At 40.5% G+C, this 21013-nt stretch overlaps 3 protein-coding genes across 5 annotated transcripts; 2 read left to right on the plus strand and 1 right to left on the minus strand.

Moving 5' to 3' along the window:
* The first annotated feature begins 1099 nt into the window (after positions 1–1099).
* Positions 1100–6340, plus strand: LOC129723594 (uncharacterized). Its single transcript, XM_055677913.1, has 6 exons — positions 1100–1261; positions 1321–1459; positions 1519–2359; positions 4555–5152; positions 5208–5474; positions 5535–6340. The coding sequence occupies exons 1-6, from the start codon at positions 1235–1237 to the stop codon at positions 5778–5780; spliced, it is 2118 nt and encodes a 705-aa protein (XP_055533888.1). The 5' UTR covers positions 1100–1234; the 3' UTR covers positions 5781–6340.
* On the plus strand, positions 2765–4436 carry LOC129723596 (multiple inositol polyphosphate phosphatase 1). The gene is made up of 2 exons (XM_055677917.1): positions 2765–4161; positions 4222–4436. Exons 1-2 carry the CDS (start codon positions 3029–3031, stop codon positions 4403–4405), a joined length of 1317 nt encoding a protein of 438 aa, XP_055533892.1. The 5' UTR covers positions 2765–3028; the 3' UTR covers positions 4406–4436.
* On the minus strand, positions 6140–15598 carry LOC129723595 (facilitated trehalose transporter Tret1). 3 transcript variants are annotated; one of them, XM_055677914.1, is made up of 5 exons: positions 15225–15598; positions 14195–14537; positions 12699–12834; positions 11514–11722; positions 6140–7580 (listed from the first exon to the last, which is right to left on the minus strand). In XM_055677914.1, exons 1-5 carry the CDS (start codon positions 15239–15241, stop codon positions 6501–6503), a joined length of 1785 nt encoding a protein of 594 aa, XP_055533889.1. In that variant the 5' UTR covers positions 15242–15598; the 3' UTR covers positions 6140–6500. The 3 variants fall into 3 exon arrangements, with proteins under 3 accessions (XP_055533889.1, XP_055533891.1, XP_055533890.1); XM_055677916.1 differs by having other exon boundaries at positions 14195–14605; XM_055677915.1 differs by lacking the exon at positions 15225–15598 and adding an exon at positions 14674–15216 and having other exon boundaries at positions 14195–14605.
* Positions 15599–21013: the final 5415 nt, after the last annotated feature.

Genomic DNA, 21013 nt, shown 5'->3' on the forward strand with positions numbered 1-21013 from the left:
TCTAGGCCCTTTTCGTTGTTTTGAATCAACGGGCTTATTTGCAAAATATTTCGTAAACAGGCGTCAGTTTTTAAAATACAGGCACATTAAAAGAGACGCAACTGAAGGAAAAATAAAAACAAGGCGAAATAAAGGTGGGCGAATTTCGTTGTCTGAATACTTTAACGCTCATTTCAAAAGGGTTATAGAAACTGTTAATGTCATAGCGAATTTCTTTATTACACTGCGTCCGGGCAAATCTGCCGAGCAATGAAAAACGGCATTGCGATTTACGACGCAAGCAAGAAAGAGATGCCAGATAATTATTTACGAACTAAGCACGTGCGGTCTTGGGTTGAGGCTGACAGTCACTTCCTTTGAAATTACTATTTGAAAATGTACTTGCCAATTTTCAAACTGATATTCCCCAATGTTTATCTTTTGCCAGTTGCGCCCTAATCGCAAATAACTTCGGAACTACGAGGATATTGCTATGATCCTCCTCATACCAACGGTTTTTTTCATGCTGGATTCGAACATACGACGACTGCCTTTTTGGACCAGATACGTACCTAATGTTTCTTGCTCACGACACGTGTTTGCATTCTTTTACGTATATCACACTGATAAATACAGGTTTCGCCCTAGAGACCAAATGAAAATAACTTTTTAACCATTCTTGTGCAACTTGGTGCCCCTGGCCAAGCCAACTTTTTCTAAGACTTAAATGAGTTTTCCCGACGCATTTACAGTCAAACCAAAGGCACTAAAGTTTACAGTAATGGTGGAAAAAAATCTTTTGAGGCAACTTGTTTAAGCTTCAGGGAACTTCTCTTCGCTTTTGTCGACCGGAGTTATCCAATATAATATCGAAAAAAATGTTATTTGTGAGGAGAGAGAAGTCTCTGTACTCTGTTTTAATTAAAATCAAAACTTTATGTGAAAATGTGATTTTTTTCCCCGTGCAACAGTATTTCAATTCGTTGCAAAATATCATTGACAACCCTGCGCAGAAAAAAAACGATTCAATTTAATAGAAGTTGGCAACGCTGCCTCGCACAAGCTTTTGTTTGGCTCATTCGCTGATTTTTGTTCAAAAGCTTTATAAAAATCGTTTTTTTTATTTAGTAGGCATGGTGATACTAAAATGTACTTGAAACATTTGAATTTGAAATTTACAGTGCATTCGAATTACTTCAGTTTGTGGTAAATTTTATTTTTCCAATTTTAAATTTCAAAACAACTGGTGTTGAAGATGTCGGAAAACTGTGAGGACCCAGATGTAAGTTTAAAACCGTTAAAACCTTTCACAGTGAGCAGAACTCATTTTTCTTTGCTTAGTGCTTCAAAGGTTCGAAATGGTTTTCAACACGGGAATGTGGTAGAAGTCATAGTAGAGTATTTGATAACAACTACAAAGCTGCTGTTAGGGCATACCAAAACTTTATGGAAGGTTTCCAATTGGTTTTATCAGAAAATGGTGAGTCTAGCCATGCAACCGCTGCAAAAAGATTGAAAATATAATTTATCTAATTTCAGAACGTAAAATGAATGCAGTTCTTCACCGCCGTTCTTTTCCTCTGTGGTTTCAAGAACTGTCCGACGAACAGGTCGATGCTATGAACCTGCTTCTGTCTGCTATTAGGGACGACATAGATGAAGATACTGTTTTTCGTTGCCGCAGGTTAATCAAACGTCTAGGCGTGTATCCAATGTGTCCGACAGCAACGTTTCGGGAAGCTCTTATCATGTGCCGTGGCAACGACTTGTCCTTTCTTTGGTTTCTCCTGGAACTGTTCTACTCCGGAAAAGCATTGATTTACACCAATAATGAACGTTTAATTATGTCAGCTATGTGCCATCTGGACATGATGACCACTCTTGGAGGGTTAGAAGGGATTTTGCCACCCGCTTGCCCATCGTACCCTCGGTGTGTATTGACTAAGAGAAAATCTCCTCGTTGGCCAACCCACGCTCGCTACTGTTCTCCTTATTTGGAGCCACAAAATGTACCACGACCTTCGGTGAAATGTTATCCTGCTTGCACATTCGAAGCGCCGGTGCCGTTTTGCATTTCCCGTTATGCTATGTATCAGGACCCGGACTTTATTATTCCCAATGAAGCGTCCCGATGGTTTGCCCGACAAACGCAGGGTCATCAGACTTCGTTTGGTGAACCAAAAGAACGTGTTAAACGCACCATTCCGTTATCCAGTGCCTGTGGAAGTGCGGAGCTGATAGTGAAGGAGTTGCTCAACAATCAGATCGCTCTGATGGTTGGACAGCAAAACGAGCAGCAGGAATTGTGCAGGAAGCATCAGGATATGGACAAGCGCAGGAGAAAGCTTATGGGGTTGTTGGCAAAGCGGACGGAAGTAAGGTAAGTTATTAGTGTAAATTATTTTTAAATTTAAATCGCGTTACTTAAGCAACATTGATTTTCTACTCCGCCAAGGCCACAGGTAGAATTGTCACAATCACAATATCATTCTATTGTTGTATTCTGTTTTATTTCGTTACAATCATGACGCGAAAAACAGTTAAAAGATGCAATAAAGTGGCAAGTTAGCACGTTACCCGTACGCTGTTCGTGCTGAGTTAGTAATATAGTTTATAAATAGTCCAAATATGAAGCCATGATCTGAATTTCAATGATATTAAGTATTACACTATAATGTTACTGTAATATATAACATTTGCATCTAGTAACTGAATAGCCCCTGACACGACTGAGTCGACGGTTCATGTAAAAAATAAAGCTAATCTCACTCACACTAACGTCAGAAATCCATGAATGAAAACGTGCGTCGTGTTGTCACATTCGTTTATTTTGGTTGATCTCGTGAAGCTTTGGCTAGACTCTCGCCCTAGCAACCATCAGGGGCAGTTGTTTTGAAATTGTCAAGGTGAAACTATTATCTGGTGAAAAAGTGCTGTAGAATATCACATCTGTCCGACACTTTTATTGCACACAGTAAAGTGTTTACAGATTTTGCATTGAGAGAGTACCCACTTATTCCAGCTTGTGGTGCGATAGTGCAATGCGAAAATGTCCGCAGCGAGTGCTGCTTTGCGGTATCTGCTCATATGCTGGATGCCGCTGGTTTTAGTTCATAGTCAAACATGTTCCGAAAAACCGTGGGAAGTCGTGCATCGAAGGTTGGCCACGAAAACACCGTATCGACATATACATCGAGATCGTGGAGCAGCATCAGTCGCCTTCGATGGCTGCCGGGTAAGCAAAGTTTGGGGTTTGTTCCGACATGGAACTCGAAATCCTTCTCAGAAGGTTATTGAGGCAATGAACAACGATTTGGTTGGCATCAGGGATGACATTCTACATCATGGAAAGCTGTGCCAAAAGGAACTTGATATGTTTAGATTGTGGCGACCCATGCTGACACCCGAACAGGAAAAGTTGCTGGTAGAAGAAGGAGCGGACGAAATGTTGCAAATTGGGCAAAGATTTAGACAACGCTACGGTGAAGTTTTGCCAATAAGATATCAGCAAGGAGATTTTTACTTTAAGTTTACCAAAACAGAACGAGCGGAAAACAGCGCTAAAAATTTTAGTTTGGGTTTATTCGATAGAGTAGAGAATATAAACTACCCTAAACCACTATCTAAAGATCCAGTTCTGAGATTCTATAAACTATGTGAACGCTGGAAAGTTGATATCAAGCACAATGCCGAAACGGTTCGTGAAGTAGATTTGTTCTACAACAGTAAGGTGATGAAAGAAGTTGTAGGTAAGATTTCCAAAAAAGTTGGAACGTACGTTGACGCGGACAGTATATATCTTATGTATCAGACGTGTGCCTTCGAGACAGCCTGGACCAAGCGGCACGTCTCTCCGTGGTGTCTGCTATTTGACAAGTCTTCCCTAAAGGTACTGGAATTCGGAGAAGATTTGGAATACTATTGGATCGACGGTTATGGACATGAATTGACATATCAGCAAGCATGTGCCGCTTTCCAAGATTTGTTTCGGCGGTTCGATGAGGATCTAGAGCCTTTTACCTTCTATTTTACCCACTCTGGAACGCTCTTGAAAGCCATGGCTTTCCTCGGATTATACAAAGATGACTTTGTTTTAACGCATAAAGATTTCGACCGAAGAAGACAATGGAAGGTGAGCGAAATTGACGCTTTCGCTACCAACCTTGTGTTTACTAAATTCGAGTGAGTATCAGTAATTTTTGAATATATTCTGTGTGCAATCTTTAACGTTTGTTGTTCAAGGTGCTCTAATGGTACTCATGTCATGCTGACACACCAAGAACGACCCATTTCGATTCCGGGTTGTCCCCGTGGTCAAAGCCTCTGTGATTATACAACATTCAGGCAGATATTTAACGACAGGATAGAGCAATGCGCTTTCAAATCGATGTGTACGCTCAACGTGCCTCAAAATGATGAGTTGTGATGAGCGTAGTAAATATATAAAAAAAAAACAATATCAAAACGAATTGTAACCGCTTCTTAGGGAAAAATAAAAACATAATGTTGCTTGTTTAGTGGCTTTGAGAAATGTGCTTGTTTACTCTAACATGAATTATTGCTTTTTCTGCACAGAGAGAAGATTATGAATGATGTCGCCAAGGCTGCCGATAGGAAACGCAAGGAAGAGCAAGTGGCTCGAGACCGTCAAATGATTAAGCTGTTGCTACGTAAAGTTATCGACGATTCCATCCTAACGGCGATGCTTACTCCACGAGGTAACTGTCCGGAATGTTGGGAAGCATTCGAACAACAACGTAAGTTACGGGACGGAACAAGGTGCTCTTGTGATTCAGAGCGAGGTGTTTTTTGTTTGCGAAGCATGCTAGCAGTTAATCAAAGTTTCGGGCAAAAATATTTCAAATGTTGCCGTGGATCTATCCCGTACCAGTTTGACTATAAGAAAATTTTGGAGGATGATAGCAATGGTAAACCAGTTTGCCCAGTTAAGAAAGCCATTCGTTTAGCACTTGGTATGGAAGATGGGGATTTCGATGAGGGAGAGGCTATCGGACGTTGTTTGAAGGAAATGTGGCGCTGTGAGCTTCGACTTTGGAATGAGAAGTTCCTCAAAGGGCGCGAGGAGGCAAGTGAAAAGAAAACCGAAATAGATATGCTGGATTACGAGTTTGTTGACTCTAAAGATCCAATTTTTCTTCAAAAGCTTTTGAAGGTATTACTGTGAATTTCTATCTGAGGCTAGCCCAGTTGGACGTATTTTATTTCAGAGAGCGCTGTTGAAGCTGTGCGAAGATCCGAAATATGTGCTTGCTACTTTTCCAGATGCCCACAAACTGCCCTTTTTGAATTCTTGGATTCAGCATCGGTACGGTGTAAGAATTTCACAGGGGCGAAAAGAAACTTTGTTACAACAGAGTAAATATTTCTGGAACTGGCTGATTCCACGTGTTACTGCTATGCGCTGGCCGGTTTGCAAAGATCTCGGGATGCAAGGTCGCGTTAATTGGAATTATAAACGAAAGTTGGAAAAAACTGTAAGATATTAAGTTATGTCAGTGCAAACAGATTGAACTTTTTCTATGTTACGGCTGCAGGCTCAAGAACAGCTGAGCAAATTTTACCGCAAGTTTAAAAAGGTCCAGATTCAGGAAGGTCATCTCTATTGGCACACGATGGATCCCTACCATACTAACGTTGATCGTTTCCGGCAAATTTTCCTCGATTATCTTCCCAACTGTGAACCTTTGATTGGACCGATGGTTCGCCCTTGGCATCCATTCGAGTTTCGCCCAAGTGCTGGTGTGCTACCATGTAGCGAGAGTAAAACACGTTGTAAATGATATTATTTATGTTTCCAAATGTTAACTAGCATCACCTACAATATACATTTGAAAATGTTTTGACAGAACTATTACACGTTTTGCAGCTAGGTCTCTTCTAACACATAATATCACAATAGTTTGCTGCTAGGCTTTCGTACTATAAAAAGCAGTAACCGATCAATTGAGTAATCTATGTGAAATTATGTTTAACATTTGGTGATTAGCTGATGTAGAATATGTGTTTAAATCTATTGTTTTTGTGGCACCGTTTGTGTAGTTTTCATGTTATACTAAAGTAAAGTTCTAGTCTGAAAAGTTCCATTAAACTATTATAGAACAAATTTAAGCCTAACTACCGCCAGGAGCACGTTAATTTGTCTCATTTCTTCACTACAGCATTACATTTATACACGTACATCAATATAGTTTCGCATTTGAACACGTTATTAAATAGAGTATCAGGATAATGAATGATTGTAAAATCTATCGTAGGGAAACCAATGCACATTTGTAACGATTGGTAGTTCTCAGGTACGTCGTATGATTTTTTTATGATATATTTTCGTCAAAAATCAGCACTAATTTACCAAATGTGCATTTTTCATGGGTATTTTTAACACTTTTTTTTGTCTAGAACTGTTTCGAATATTTATTTTTTAGCGTTTTGATATCGCATAGAAACTTTTGTCTCTGTCATACTTAATTGAATCCAATGTATCTACTTTAGGTTATATCTTATTATTTAACCACCTTCAAAGCTTGCCCTTCTTCATCAGTAGGACAATTACTCGTAGATTTCGACATGCGACTGCTTCCAACCCAGAGCCAATTTTTCCGCTGAAAATAATCTTCGATGTCATGCAGTGTTCGACCTTTTGTCTCCGGAAGCATTAGATACAGAAGCAGAGATGCACCAAACGAGGCGACTCCAAATATCAGAAACAGACCCTGCGTTTTGAACATTTCCTTTGCATACGGAAATGCTTTCGCCACCCCAAACAGCAGCAGATTGAAGATCGTAAAAAGGTATCCCGCTATTTGTCCTCTAATCTTCGCTGGTAATAGCTCACCGATCATAATTCCCGGCATGGTCATGAAGCCCGTGTTGGCCCCTATGTAGATCAGAATGAAGACTGCAGCAGCATACGTGTCGAAAGGTGTCTTGATGGAGTCTAATCGTACGTACATAAGAATAGACAGGGCTAGACAGCTTATCCCGGAACCAATTCCGCTGCCGATGACCATCATTCGACGAGGCATCATTAGTAGTAGGAAGCAGTATATTACGGTGAATGCGAGTCGCACAACAGCTGTGAGAACGGCGGCTTGCATGGTGTTGATTTCGCTTCCGCCCATGTCGGAAATAATATCCACAGCATAAAACACCACCAGGTAGGTTCCAGAAAGAATTTGCAAGATATGGAATCCATTGATGATGATGAGAGGTTTAATCAATGAAATTTCGGAAAGAGACTTCCACAACCCTTTACTGTTACCATCCTGCGTCTCGTGATAACATCTTTGTATCAGTTGGAGTAACTCGCGCTTCGCTTGGATGGGACAACCTCGTAGCCACGATAGCGCTTTGGCAGCCTGTTCCAACCGATTGTTTCGCGCTAGATAGACGGGTGTCTCGGGAACTAAAGTTATGGCAAAGAAGGACATAACAGGAAGGATGGTTCCTCCCCAGGCCACTTTCCGCCAGTGGAAGTGGCTCCCCATTGCGTACACCAGCAAGATTCCCATCGAGTAGGATACGAACGGGGCCCCGATGAGTAAACCACGAAGGCGCGGCTCGGCGATCTCCGCCAGTAATACCTGCAAAAGGGAAAACATACAAGGTAATAACATATTTAGGATATCGAACGTTTTCAGCGGTGGTTTTCATTGCCAGGCTTTCGCACAAGACTGTTGTAGAAATCTTGCCAACTTTGACCCCTCCTCCAATATTTTTAGAGATTTTAACCATTTCAAAATATCAGATATTCGACACCAGCGGGGCTCCAGCGGTCGGATTTGCCAACTTTTGAAAGCGTTTTGTGGAGCGGGGGCCTAGTGTGGTTGGTAACGTCTCCGCCAACCACGCTCGACGCCTGGGTTCGAATCCCACCGCCGACATAGGTGTTGATGGTTGTGAGGTGGCGTGATCCACTCACAACCAACCCAACTGGTCTAGATTCAATCCTAGCCGACACCGGGAGATTTTCTGAGGCGAAAAATCTCTGGGATCACGCCTTCCATCGCATGAGGAAGAAAAGCCGTTGGCGCCGGTCCGTTAATAAACGGGTCGTGAGTTAGGGTCCTGGGTGTGGAGTCGTCTCCCTGGGCGTCGGTGATTGGCCACAACAGTGGCGGAACTAGACCGACGGTAAATAAGCGAGAGTAAAAAAAAAGCGGTTTGTTGTGTACAAACAAATCTACCCGGCCAATTTTATTCGCAGCGTAAAATAAACGCGGTGCCGAGAAAATAATCTTGGAAAAGGAGAGAAGAAAAAATGCGTCACCTCCAGAATCCATCAGTGTCAATAGGATACACTCAACTAGGCGCTCTCGATCATAGCGCATTCTGAAAACCGCACTGACATCGTAATTAGGATCATCGCACCGGGGCCCTGCTAGCGAGTCACAAGCAGCAAAACGACGGCGAAGCTAAGGTTCTTTAGTGAGATAAGATAATTTATAAGGTAGTTTCGAAAATGATTGTTAAATATAAAATGTCAACTCTATGACTCAGTGTTATTCGTGCAAATAAGCTTTCGTATTGTAATTCTTTAACGGTAAGCACATAGTTAAAGCGAGTGAAGACGCTCGAATGCCCAGTCCGTTTAGCCATTGTTAAGGCAAGGCAAGGCAAGGTAAATTAAATTCAATTTTCCAATCAAAACAAACTTTAAAACATAAGAATTGACCCCGCTGTACCAGCCAATTTTTCCACTCCTTTGCATACCCTTTTAACATATGCACAGGTTACAGGTAGTTTGAACATTCTACCGCCTAATGTTGGTAGTTCGAAAATGACCGTCAATATGGGAGGTAAGCAAAACACGGTTGAAAATAAAAATACACCTATTACCCCAGCTAATATTGCTACCGAAAATATTTTTCTAATGTCAACTGCCTGGGGCCTATTACGGCAGGTAAACTTTCTTCTGCAATGATTTTAAATAAAACAATCACAATTTTGAATTAGAATGCTCGCTCATTGAAGGCCAATGAGGATGAGCTTTTTAATTTTTTAACAGTAAATAATGTGCACATTGCAATTATTACTGAAACATTTTTGAAACCTAACATAAAATTAAAATATGATCCCAATTACGTGGTTCATAGATATGATAGGATTCAGGGTTCCGGCGGTGGAGTTGCAATTGTTATTCATCGCCGAATCAAACATCGTGCCCTTCCCCATCTTGAGACGAAAGCCATTGAAACTTTGGGAATTGAAGTTCAAAATGTACTTGGGATTCTATTTATTGCCGCAGCATATTTACCATTCAAATGCCCACGCGAGCACAAAAATTATTTTGAAGGTGATTTACAAAAACTCACCAGAAATCGTTCAAAATTTTTTGTAATCGGCGATTTTAACGCTAAACATCGAACATGGAATAATTCTCAAAGTAATTCCAATGGCAAAATTTTATTCAATGATTGTTCCTTAGGATACTATTCTATTTTGTCTCCGAATAGTCCTACATGTTTCTCTTCTGTAAGAAACCCTTCAACTATTGATTTGGTGCTTACAGATCAAAGTCATGTATATAGTGATTTGATCACACATGCTGACTTTGATTCTGACCATCTTCCAGTAACTTTTTCTATATCACATGAATCAGTTTTAAACTTTATAAGCTCTGTTTTTAATTATAACAAGGCTAATTGGGAACGATACAAAACTCCTATTGAGAGAAATTTCAATAATGAGCTTGATCTGCAAAACGAAGTGAATATTGATTCCGCTTTGGAAGCATTAAAATGTGCAATTGTTGATGCAAGGAATTTTTCTGTTCCAAGGGCTCAAGTGACATTTGATTCACCAATAATTGACGAAAATCTTCAACTTCTAATTCGTTTGAAAAATGTCCGCAGACGTCAATATCAACGTTCTCGTGACCCTGTTTTTAAAATTATTTATAAAGATTTACAGAAAGAGATTGAACATAGATTTACTCTTCTAAGGAATCAAAATTCTGAGACTAAAGTTGAAAAATTGAAACCATATTCAAAACCCTTTTGGAAGCTGTCGAAGATTCTTAAGAAACCTTCAAAGCCTATTCCAGTTTAAAAAGATGGTGAACGTTTTCTTGTATCCAACGAACAAACGGCTGAAAGACTTGCTCAGCAGTTTGAGAGTGTTCAAAATTCAAATTTTGAATTGATTGAATTTTGTGAATTCAATTGAAAATGAAGTCACATATCAATTTGATTTAATTTCTTTCCAGATATTTTGCCCTGCAGAAATAATTGAAACAAACTTGAATGAAATTGAATCAATTTATCAAAATTTCAAAAATATGAAAGCACCTGGTGACGATGGAATCTTTAACATATTAATCAAACATCTCCCTGAGGGCACAATGGAATTTTTAGTAAAAATTTTCAATTGCTGCGTTAAAATTGCTAGATCAATTTTGAACTTTTTCCTTGTGCGAGTGTAGCACCCCTTTTAGCGAGAAATACTAATGCAGTCCCATTGAGTTTGAGTTTATGGCAACACACTGTCCAAAGGTTTTAAACCTTCGACCATTTCGATCGATCAGCCGTGTTACGGCTATGAAATTTCGGCTACTCTTGAAGAAAAAATGTTAAAGTGACAGCTCAACTTGGTCTTTTTCTAGGGTTCCAAAGTATTGATTAAAGTTTATGTACATTTTTATGAAGCTTGATGTGCTCAATTTATCCTAAAATTGTTTTCGGTATATTCCACAATGCAATTTCAGCATGATTCTTCAAAATAATTTTCATATTCTAGCCTACATAGCAGAAAGCTTTTTACAATGATTCACAATTTCAACTAAGATTTACCCGTAATAATATCAACATAAATTTGTTTTGTACTCATCGACGCCATGTTCAATCTCTCGCCGGTGGCGGTTGTGCACGGCCAAGAGTAAGGTTCACGGCCACGCTCTTTCTACGGGTGTTTTCTTCCGCTCGGGCATGAAGCGTGAATAGTATGTATGCAAATTATGAACCGCGAGCAGCTTGCTTGCAATACATCAAAACCCATTTTTGCATCTCGCGACATAGCCAAGTCAATGAGGTTATTTCATACGCATCATCATCTGAGAGCTTACGCCGTTGGATTATACGAGAGTAGAAGTATATCAGCCATTCACGCTATAGTAATACACTTGAACGGTCATCACCGTCTCGTTGAAAGTGGCTCGCAAATAAATTAAGATTTGTGAGTTCTAGTTCCGGGTTTGTTCGGCTTGCTGAAGTTTACAAAATTATTTCAGAAATTATTGAGAGTTTTACAACAAATCGACAGACAAAAACGATTAACTCTGATCTTAAAATTTCCTGATCAGTTTTTTACCTGAGCATCCCTATTTTGAATGTAGGCGATCTCGTGCAGATTTTACCGCCACTGAATTATCTCCCATTTCCATAGTGGAGTATAACTGTGCAGCAAGGTCGTTCGTTGGCACTGCGCAGCCGTCGCGAATTTACACATTTGAATTCTCAATTTATGGAAATTTGACGGAATCTTTTTCCGGTCTGCAAAGAGAAGTCGGATATAAATACCTGTGCGGGGGCGGCAATCAGTCCAACGGAAATTCCAGCGATGATTCGTCCGACTAGGATGAGGAAATGCGATGACGCCGTCGCGAGAAATATCCACCCGCTGAAGAGTGGTACGATGGCAAACAGCAAAGCCGGCTTACGCCCCCAGCGGTCCATAATCGGACCGGAAGCGAAGGACCCGACCGGTGTGGCGAGACTGTGGACACTAGCTTGAAAGACAACGATAAAAAAATATAAACGTTAGTATTCATAGACGTCTGCTATTTTTAGGTTTCGCATCTAAACTGCCAACATTACAGACATGTTTTGAAAACAGCACTGAACCTTCATATAATAAGCCGTGTACAACTACAAAGGAACTGCGGAAACCGATAATGAGCGAGACGTCGTGTCTGCACTATATCATTATTGACCCTGGACCTATCTGGGGAGTGACATTGAAAATAAAAGGGAAATCTGTGTACGCCCCTTGCCATCGGTTTCGCAACCTACTAGCTGAATGGGACTGAAGATTTTTTTAGTTGTCTAAATAAAGAAATATGTACTGCCGCAAGCTTCTGCTACAAGCTAACGATGTAGAACAATCATTTAATTTTTGACAATTTTGAGAACGTTGGAGACTGCCGTCCGGTGGTCGTTACCCATCTGTCATGGCGCAAACATTTCCCACGTTTTTCCTTGACCGCTGTCATGTAATTTAAATTTCAAAACAAATATTTACAATTATCCGATTATCTGAGAGCAGCTCTCGCGGATAACACAGATGTTCAACTGTAATGTCCGTGCCCTTTGAAATTGTCGCTCTAGAGCTGTAAACACAAGCCGTTGACTGTACGCACGGCGTCGCTTCTACGCCATTGTTAACAGCTTCTACAAATTTGTATATGTAGATTCGTACAAGAACGAATGCTGTTCTATCAAGTAGTTGTATTTGACCCACTTTCCAAAGCAGTCGCAACATTGATATTAATAATGTTTTTATTTTCTATTCATTTATTCATTAGTCTCATCAGCGGAGGGTCGGATTTTGTTCGAGTCGTTAAACGTTGCGTTTGAACAAACAGTACTTGAGGAGAGTCGCTAATTCCATTTGTCACACCACCGAACAGGTTGGCAGCGACGGCGGATATCGAATGTGTGCAGTCCAAAGACAAGTCGCGTCACCGCAAGTCGATCGTTACTCACCGATCCACGAACCCATTTCGATGTCGATTCTGAGCGGTTCGCTCACGTTGTACAGCTGGGGCAGCAAAACCGCAGAGTATCCGATGGGCATTCCGCATGCCGCCGCCAGCAGCAGCACGGCGCATGTCACCAGAATCTGGAATCGAGACGAAGGCAATTGGTTGATCAGTTCGCTTGATTACGCAACAATTAAGATGTTGATTTTTATTGGATGCGGTTAGGATGGGTTAATCTTTAGTGAATGCGCTACTATTGTGTGCAGTGATGCTTGTTGTATCGTCCGATTGAAATCATTTGTGCGACTTTGCACAAGTGCTGCTCGACTGAATTAATGATGATGATGATCCTGACTTGTCACGTGTTTGTTTTAATTGCACTTAACTTGCGTCAATTCTCCTGTTCTTATTATTAAACGGTGACTTGCAGCCTCCCGTGGAAAACTTGTTAAATTCTCGTTTAGTAATTAACTGCGATAGTTCGATCGTAACAGTCATTTCAGCTAATATGATCGGAAACGGTATGACCCGTTAGAGCGAAACGCGCTTGTAAAACTTTAACTCACAAAACAAGCTATAATGGTTTTTAATAACACTTCGTAAAATTATCATGTCATTTCGCTTGGAAGAAATCGTTCAAGTTCTAGTTATACAGCTTAGTCAATGAAATTTTTCCATGTTCTGTATGCCGCATTAATTTATCTTTCAAAGTGATCAATTTCTATTGAAGAAACGCCTGGTGTTTGGATTATAGACGTCTTTTATTTCTTTTGTATAGAATTAGGCGAGGATTTACGATTTTGCGGATTATACTGAACTGAGTTTAAAAACGCAAAAAAAGCATCAAAAACTCATGTGGCGATTCTACTTTTTAGATTCTATTTTGAATAACAACTTCCAATATAATGTTTTTTTTTCCAATCGGAGAAGATTTTCTTTGATTTTGTCCACTTCTGTGAATTTTCTCGTTTTTCATTATTTGATTCTAAATCGTATTATAAATATTAACAAAAATTCTTCAATTTAAAGCATTATCCAGTAAAAATGCTGCTAGATTTTTGTTCTTCGTATTTCATGATAAAAATATTAATTTTTTTTAGATTTTCTGATTGAGCCGAATTTTTCAAAAATAGGGTATTTCATCAGTTCCAGAAATCGACACAGTTGCTTTTTGCGTGTTTCTATTACGCGGAATTACGCGAATTTAATAGAAAATTTAAATTTTACGCAGTATGTTTTCAATTTTTTCCATTTTCAAATCGTTCAATTTCGACTATCCAATTCTCGATTATTCACTGATTTTATCTGACCTTTTTTTTTCTTCATTTCAAGACCTCTAAACAACTGAACGGAACTCCTCTGTTCAGAAAGTAGTTTTATTAAAATCATATTTGTTAACAAATTTCGAGCTACTGTTAAGTCCCGAACATTTATTTTAAAAACCTGATGATCTTTTAACGAGATGACGACTGCAATGCAGGAGTTTGGAAAAAGATTTACCTGATGAAAAACTCCAATCACATTGGAATGAACTTCGCTGTAATCCGCAGCTTCCGGGCTCGTATCCTCATTACTCTGCACTGAGGCCCTCCTTGCCAGTTCTTCCGCCGGCAGATGGTCGTTGAGGTATTTGGTCATTAGCACGGCTGTTTCCTGTGATGAGGCACCTGTCACCTGTGCAAGATTTTCGTGTAACATGGATACGCTTCTACCCGTTGTGGATCCAGCAACAGGTAAATGGTTTTCATAGCTATCGCTGGAACTTCTGGCTCTAGATACGCTTAACACTTCCGACTGTTCATCAGCTGAGTAAGTGTTGACACTAAGGTGTGGTAATAAATTTCTGTCGTTGAGAAGATTTATTGTGAATAATGATAGAATAATAATTAGGTTGGTTCACATAATAGCGATCTAAAAAATTAGGAAAGTATAATATTTTAACAAAAACGAACTTTCATACACTCTTTAGTCACAAAAACCTTTAAATTATTCTACATAATTACAACACAATTTTTTCTACTCGAAACCACAGCATTTCACCCAACGTTTTCACTGTGTCCTTTCCTATCACAACGTAATTCCCGCTCAAGGTGCACCCATCAGTTGCCCAATTTCATTAGTTCCAATTTAGCACTCAAACATTTGCCGGTTCCGAATTGTGTCATTGCTACCGTTTATCATAATTTCGTTATCCTCGTCCACAGTTTTCTCGGTAGCACTGCGGCTCACTCAGCGAAAGTAGCGAATATTGTGCCGTATGATGGAATTCTTGTTCCGTTATAACAAAACTTAAAAATTAACGTAAAAAACTGAAAAATGCTTTATGTGCAATGTAACAGATGTTAAAATTGTAGGCGTGCTTTTACTCAGTCTCTTTTGCACAACGATAAAATGCTCTCCAATAATTCACTTCGTTAGTTCATTGACCTTGTGTTAATTTGATTAATGAACGCGCATTGATTTGAGCATTTCGTCCTTGGTTCGAATTTCATTTCTGCTTGATCGCAAATATTTAGTATATGCACTTTACCTCTCTTCAGGTTTCATTTTTATCTGTTTGATCTATTCACTGATCATTCTACACTTCACTTCAATCTAGAAGGTGCTTCAAAACGCGTCACACCTGGCAGTCCATTGAATCCGCTTAATACGAACGATGATTTTCACTTTTCATCGAACAAAATAACGAAAAAAATCGAAGCGATAGCACCGCAGACAGGCACAACTTATCTGAGAGACGGTCGCGTAACGAATGGCAGCCTGCGACTAGAATCGATTTCGTATATATTAATTCCGAAACTTCTTCTATACAGTGCTGATCGTCTCGTAGAGTCGACAACTATCATCTGCGTATCCTCCCGTAACATGTACCTAGCTAACTACTTCTGACGATGCCGTTTTCGCTTACATATCAAACAATAATGCCATGACGTGCCTGGTGGAGTCCCCGCGGAGCATAAGCGAAAGCGGTTCACGTCATGGCGTATGGTACAAGCATTCGCGTTACGCAGAGAGCGTGAGAGAAATTCGCGGTGGTTGAGAGCTACACGGAGGCCGCTCTCGTAACCATGGGCAACGGCTTGGCGTTTGCTATAGCGACACATGGTTTACTATCAGTGCGGAACAGCTGATCGCGTTTGGGGTGGTTGTGAGAATGCGTGAGTAACCCTTTAAATTCCTGGTGTCACAAAATGCGCTGTATGAAATATAAATACCATATAATATAATAAAATATAGAAATATATAGAATATATGATAAAATAAAGAAATAGGGTGTGGGGTTTTCTTCGTCTTAATTTTTGCTTCATTCTGATGAGAAATATATGACGGAGAAAACCCCTGCCGAAGTAGTCCCACACTCTATTTAGAAAGGGCTTCAGTTGTTTCCAGATGGAAAGTGCTATGAGATCCTTTGAGCCTTTCAAATCTGCAAGTGTAAATGGAGTATTTCCGGCATGGGTGAAGCAATAATAATTCCTTCTCTTATTGAGATTTTTAAAATCAGTTTAAGGTTGAATCATATTCCATCGAAATGAAGGGTAGTAAGAGTAATCTTCATACCTAAAACTGGGAAGCGTGATAGGATGCATCCCACATCATTTAGACCCATAAGTCTTTCTTCGGTTTACAAACAAAACCGAAAATCGGATCTCAGGATCGGAGAAATCAGAATTTATCGAAGTTTTTTCGACGCCATTTTGTTTTAAAGTCGAATATCAAAATTCTAAGAGCTTGTCCACATATTAGCAATTTCTTACCCATTCTAAAAAAACAGATCTTGAATCGGACAAAAACTGAGCTCAAAACGGTGTTTCTACGAAACCGGTTTTTGCATGGTTTTAGTATATTTCACAAAGCAAAGTATTATCGAGTATGTAGAGCAATAATGGTAATGCCCTAATATCTAAAAGTGGTAGTTGAAATCTGTCTTATATTGCATGAAAAAGTTACAGGATTCGATTGGTAGGTGTCAGATCGACGTAAAATGTCAGAAACATGTGAATTTTGCCCCAATTCCCCGACAATACTAAAATAGGTTTACCTCGACGTTAACTTATTTGAAATCTGTTTAATGTAATATCAAGAGTTTAATGCAATATCAATTACCAAACGATTCCTGCCAAAACCGTTTTCGAAGAATCTCCGTTTTGGGCTCAGTTTTTGTCCGATTTAAAATCTATTTTTTAAAAAGATGCGTAAGAAACTGCTAGTATGTGGACAACCTCTTAGAATTTTGATTTTTGGCTTTAAACAAAATGGCGTCGAAAAAACATCGAAAATTTCCGATTTTTCAAAAATTCAAACTGGCGCCACTGTTGTCCCTTAAGATGAAATGTGTTCAAACTCGAGAAAATGGCTGAAAAGGTGTTTAAAAAGCGCCAAAGCCTTTTCAAGCGTGAAAATGCAAGCGTGTCTAAATGCACACAAACGTTCGCACTATCGTTCGCTGAGGTTTGTCCTACAGAACCAGCCACGAAGTGAACGAGGCAGTCTCCGGGAGAGCGGGGCGCTTTCCAAGTGCTTGGTATGCACCGGTAAGCAGGATTTTAAGCATGTCACGGGAGGCCTTAAGTGCCCGCCTAACAAGCCGACTACTGAACCGCAGGCAGGAGGGTGGCGCAATTAAATCTGAACCACTGCTACGCGGCACAACAACTGCTATACCAATCAGCCACTGAGTCGTTGTCGGACATTGTCATGGTATCGGACCTCTACCGCATCCCTACCGGAAATGGTAACTGGGTTGCGGATAAGTCCGGGTTGGCGGCCATATGGACGACAGGCGGGTTCCCGGCTCAGAAGATCGTGTCGACCGTAGAACTAACGGGTCTAAAGCCGTTGGTGGTGGCGGGTGACTGTGCCCACACCACGAGCCAAATCTCTGGCCTCCGGCTGCTGAGTCACCACAAATAGCGAGGGACAGCCGCCGCGCAGAGGTCGAGAAGGCGGCAAAGGTATCGGACGGTGAACTTATTCAAATCGCAAACTCCCTGAAGGTGGACCAGGCCAGGACCAGACGGCATCCCGAACCTGGCCATTGCGACGGTCATGAAAGTAGCCCCTGGGTTGCTCAGGGCGGTTATGCAGAATTGCTTAGACGACTGCATTTTCCCGGTTTAGTGGATGCGACAGAGACTGGTATTACTGCTGAAGGCCGGGAAACCACCAGGGTACCCTGTCTGCTATGCAAAGCGGGCCAGGTGCTTGAGAGGGTAATCCGCACTTGTGAGGTTCACCGAGAGTAAAATGACCGGTCTGTCAAGCAACCAATTCGGCTTTCGTAAAGGTAAGTCACGGTGGATGCTATTTTTCCGTTACCAAGACGGCCGAGATAGCGCTTTATCGTAATAGAAGGGGCATTCGCTATTGCGCAATTGTCACACGACGTGAAAAAAGGCGTTCGATAGCCAATCAATTATTAAAAATCTTAAAAATATGAAAGCACCTGGTGACGATGGAATCTTTAACATACTAATCAAACATCTCCCTGAGAGCACAATGGAATTTTTAGTGAAAATTTTCAATTGCTGCTTCAAAATTGCATATTTTCCCAAATTATGGAAAAATGTAAAAATTACTCTCGTTTCAAGTTATCGACCAATCAGTTTGCTTTCTTCAATAAGTAAACTGTTTGAGAGAATTATTCTTAACCGAATGATGTCACACATCAACGAAAATTCAATTTTTGCAGATGAACAGTTTGGATTTCGCCATGGGCATTCCACTACTCATCAATTGCTCAGAGTTACTAATATGATACGAGCTAACAAATCTGAAGGTTATTCCGCTGGAGCTGCTCTTTTAGACATAGAAAAAGCATTCGACAGTGTTTGGTATAAAGGTTTGATTGCGAAATTGCAAATTTTTAATTTTCCAATTTTTCTAATCAAAATTTTAAAAAATTATCTTACTGATCGAACTCTGCAGGTTGTCCATCAGAATTCAAAATCTGATAAATTTCCTGTCAGAGCAGGTGTACCTCAAGGTTCAGTCTTGGATCCAGTCCTGTACAACATATTCACTTCAGATCTTCCTGATTTGCTTCCAGGATGCACAAAGTAATTGTTCCGCGATGACACAAGCATTTCCGTGATAGGAAAAAGTCTTCGTGTCATATGCAGTCGATTGCAGAAAAGTTTAGATATTTTTTCTTCCTACTTGCAAAAGTGGAAAATCTCTCCCAATGCTTCTAAAACTCAAATGATAATTTTTCCGCATAAGCCTAGGGCTTCTCTCCTCAAGCCAAACAATAATCACGTTGTCAAGATGAGTGGGGTTATGTTAAGTTGGTCTGACAAGGTTAAGTACTTGGGACTAATTTACGATAAAAAACTTATTTTCAAAGAGCACATTGAAAGTATACAAGCCAAGTGCATTAAATATACGAGATGTCTATATCCTCTCATTAACAGGAATTCTAAACTTTGTTTAAAGAACAAACTCTTGATTTACAAACAAATTTTTAGACCAGCAATGCTTTATGCTGTACCGATCTGGTCAAGTTGCTGTTCAACAAGGAAGAAAACGCTCCAAAGGATTCAGAATAAAATTCTGAAAATTTTGAAGCGTTTTCCTTGGTTTGGTACACTCGAATTACATAGACTTACTGGTGTTGAACCATTAGAAGCTATGTCAAATTAAATTATTAACAATTCTCGACAAAAATCGTTGCAATCCTCAATTGCTACGATAAGCTTTCTTTATAGCCAATAAGTTAGCAATTAAGTTAGTTATAAATTTACTTCCCCTTTTCTGACAAGTAGGTTTAAATTCCTACGAACGATAAGTCCTAATTGCGAAAGCAAACAAATCCTAACAATTAACATTACAAATTTTTAACAGTGTTGAGAAGTCATCATTTGTGATTGGACACACATACTCATTACTTACTAATATTTATCATAAATATTTGAGCTACTAACAAATGACCCCCCCCCCCCCTAAAAAAAGGCGTTCGATAGCGCCAGCTGGGACTCTCTAACGCGCTTCGGAGTCTCAGAGTGCCAGTGTCACTGTACAAGATTCTGGAATGTTACTGCCAGAGTCGAGTGCTGGTCTACAACACACACGAGGGTCAGGAATGCGTCCCGATTACCGCAGGGGTACCGTGAGGTTCCATCCTGGGTCCGGTTCTGTTAACGATGTGTTGATGCTTAAGCTCTCACCGGGGGCGGTGATTGTGCGTTTTGCGGACGACCTAACTCTGAAATCTACGGCGAGTCAGTCAGCGGTCGAGTTGAAAGCCGCGCTATCCATACGCGTAGTTGAGGAATAGATGCACTCCAGAAAACTGGAGTTAGCGCACCATAAGACAGAGGTTATAGTAGTGAACAACCGTAAATCGGAACTAAAGGTGTCGATTAGTGCCGGTGGATACCTTATCACCTCAAAGTGATTTATGAAGGTCTTGGGGGTAATGGTCGACGACGCACTCACGTTTGAGAGCCACGTCGACTCTGCCTGCAAGTAAGCTTCCACGACTATCGCACATGATGTCAAATACATCAGCGGTATATAGTAGCAGGCGGAAGCTGCTAGCTAACGTGGCAACATCCATACTTAGGCATGGCGGACCCGTGTGATCGAAAGCTTTGGCTACTTCCAGTTACCGCGGGAAACTGGAAAGCACCTACAGGCTCATATGCCCGAAGGTCGTGTGCGCGTATCGAACCGTGTCATACGAGGCATTATGCGTCCTGGTTGCATCATCGTCAGCCTATCAGCATCATCGTCAAAGAGAATCGACCAACATGAAACAAGATGTATACGGACCACCAGAGGGTCAACTTCGATGACCAGGTGGCAGCGGAAGTGGTTCAATTCTACCAAACGTCACTTATCCCGGAAATAGCCGGATGAATCGAGAGGCGCCATGGGGAACCGCTGAGCATGTGCTTTTCGTATGTCCTCGTTTCGCACAGGTAAGAGGCGAAATGTTAACAGTATACTCTGAGTTCTTTTCTCAGGTATCCGTGGACACATTTCCGCGCCACCTTTTCAGTTATCCTATTTCGTGGACGATAAAAATGTATGTAGTTTTCCATGCAAGCGGAAATGCGCTGCTTGAAAACAGGGTCTATGTTTATAATATAGAATCGCGCAAAGTTGAAACCTAAGGAACCAATTTAACGTCAAACAAGGGTACCATTCGAGCGATGTAAATAAACAAAGTGATAATGTTAGAAGTAGATGAAAAGTGTTGTCAGGAATTTGAGCATGATACAGAATATGAGTTTTTCCGAAATTTTAACTACATATAGCATAAACCTGTAAACTGGTTTAGTGACATTTAACAAAGCATCACCGGTGTAATCTTTT

Source organism: Wyeomyia smithii, chromosome 2 (assembly GCF_029784165.1).
Source record: "Wyeomyia smithii strain HCP4-BCI-WySm-NY-G18 chromosome 2, ASM2978416v1, whole genome shotgun sequence".
NCBI lineage: Eukaryota > Metazoa > Arthropoda > Insecta > Diptera > Culicidae > Wyeomyia > Wyeomyia smithii.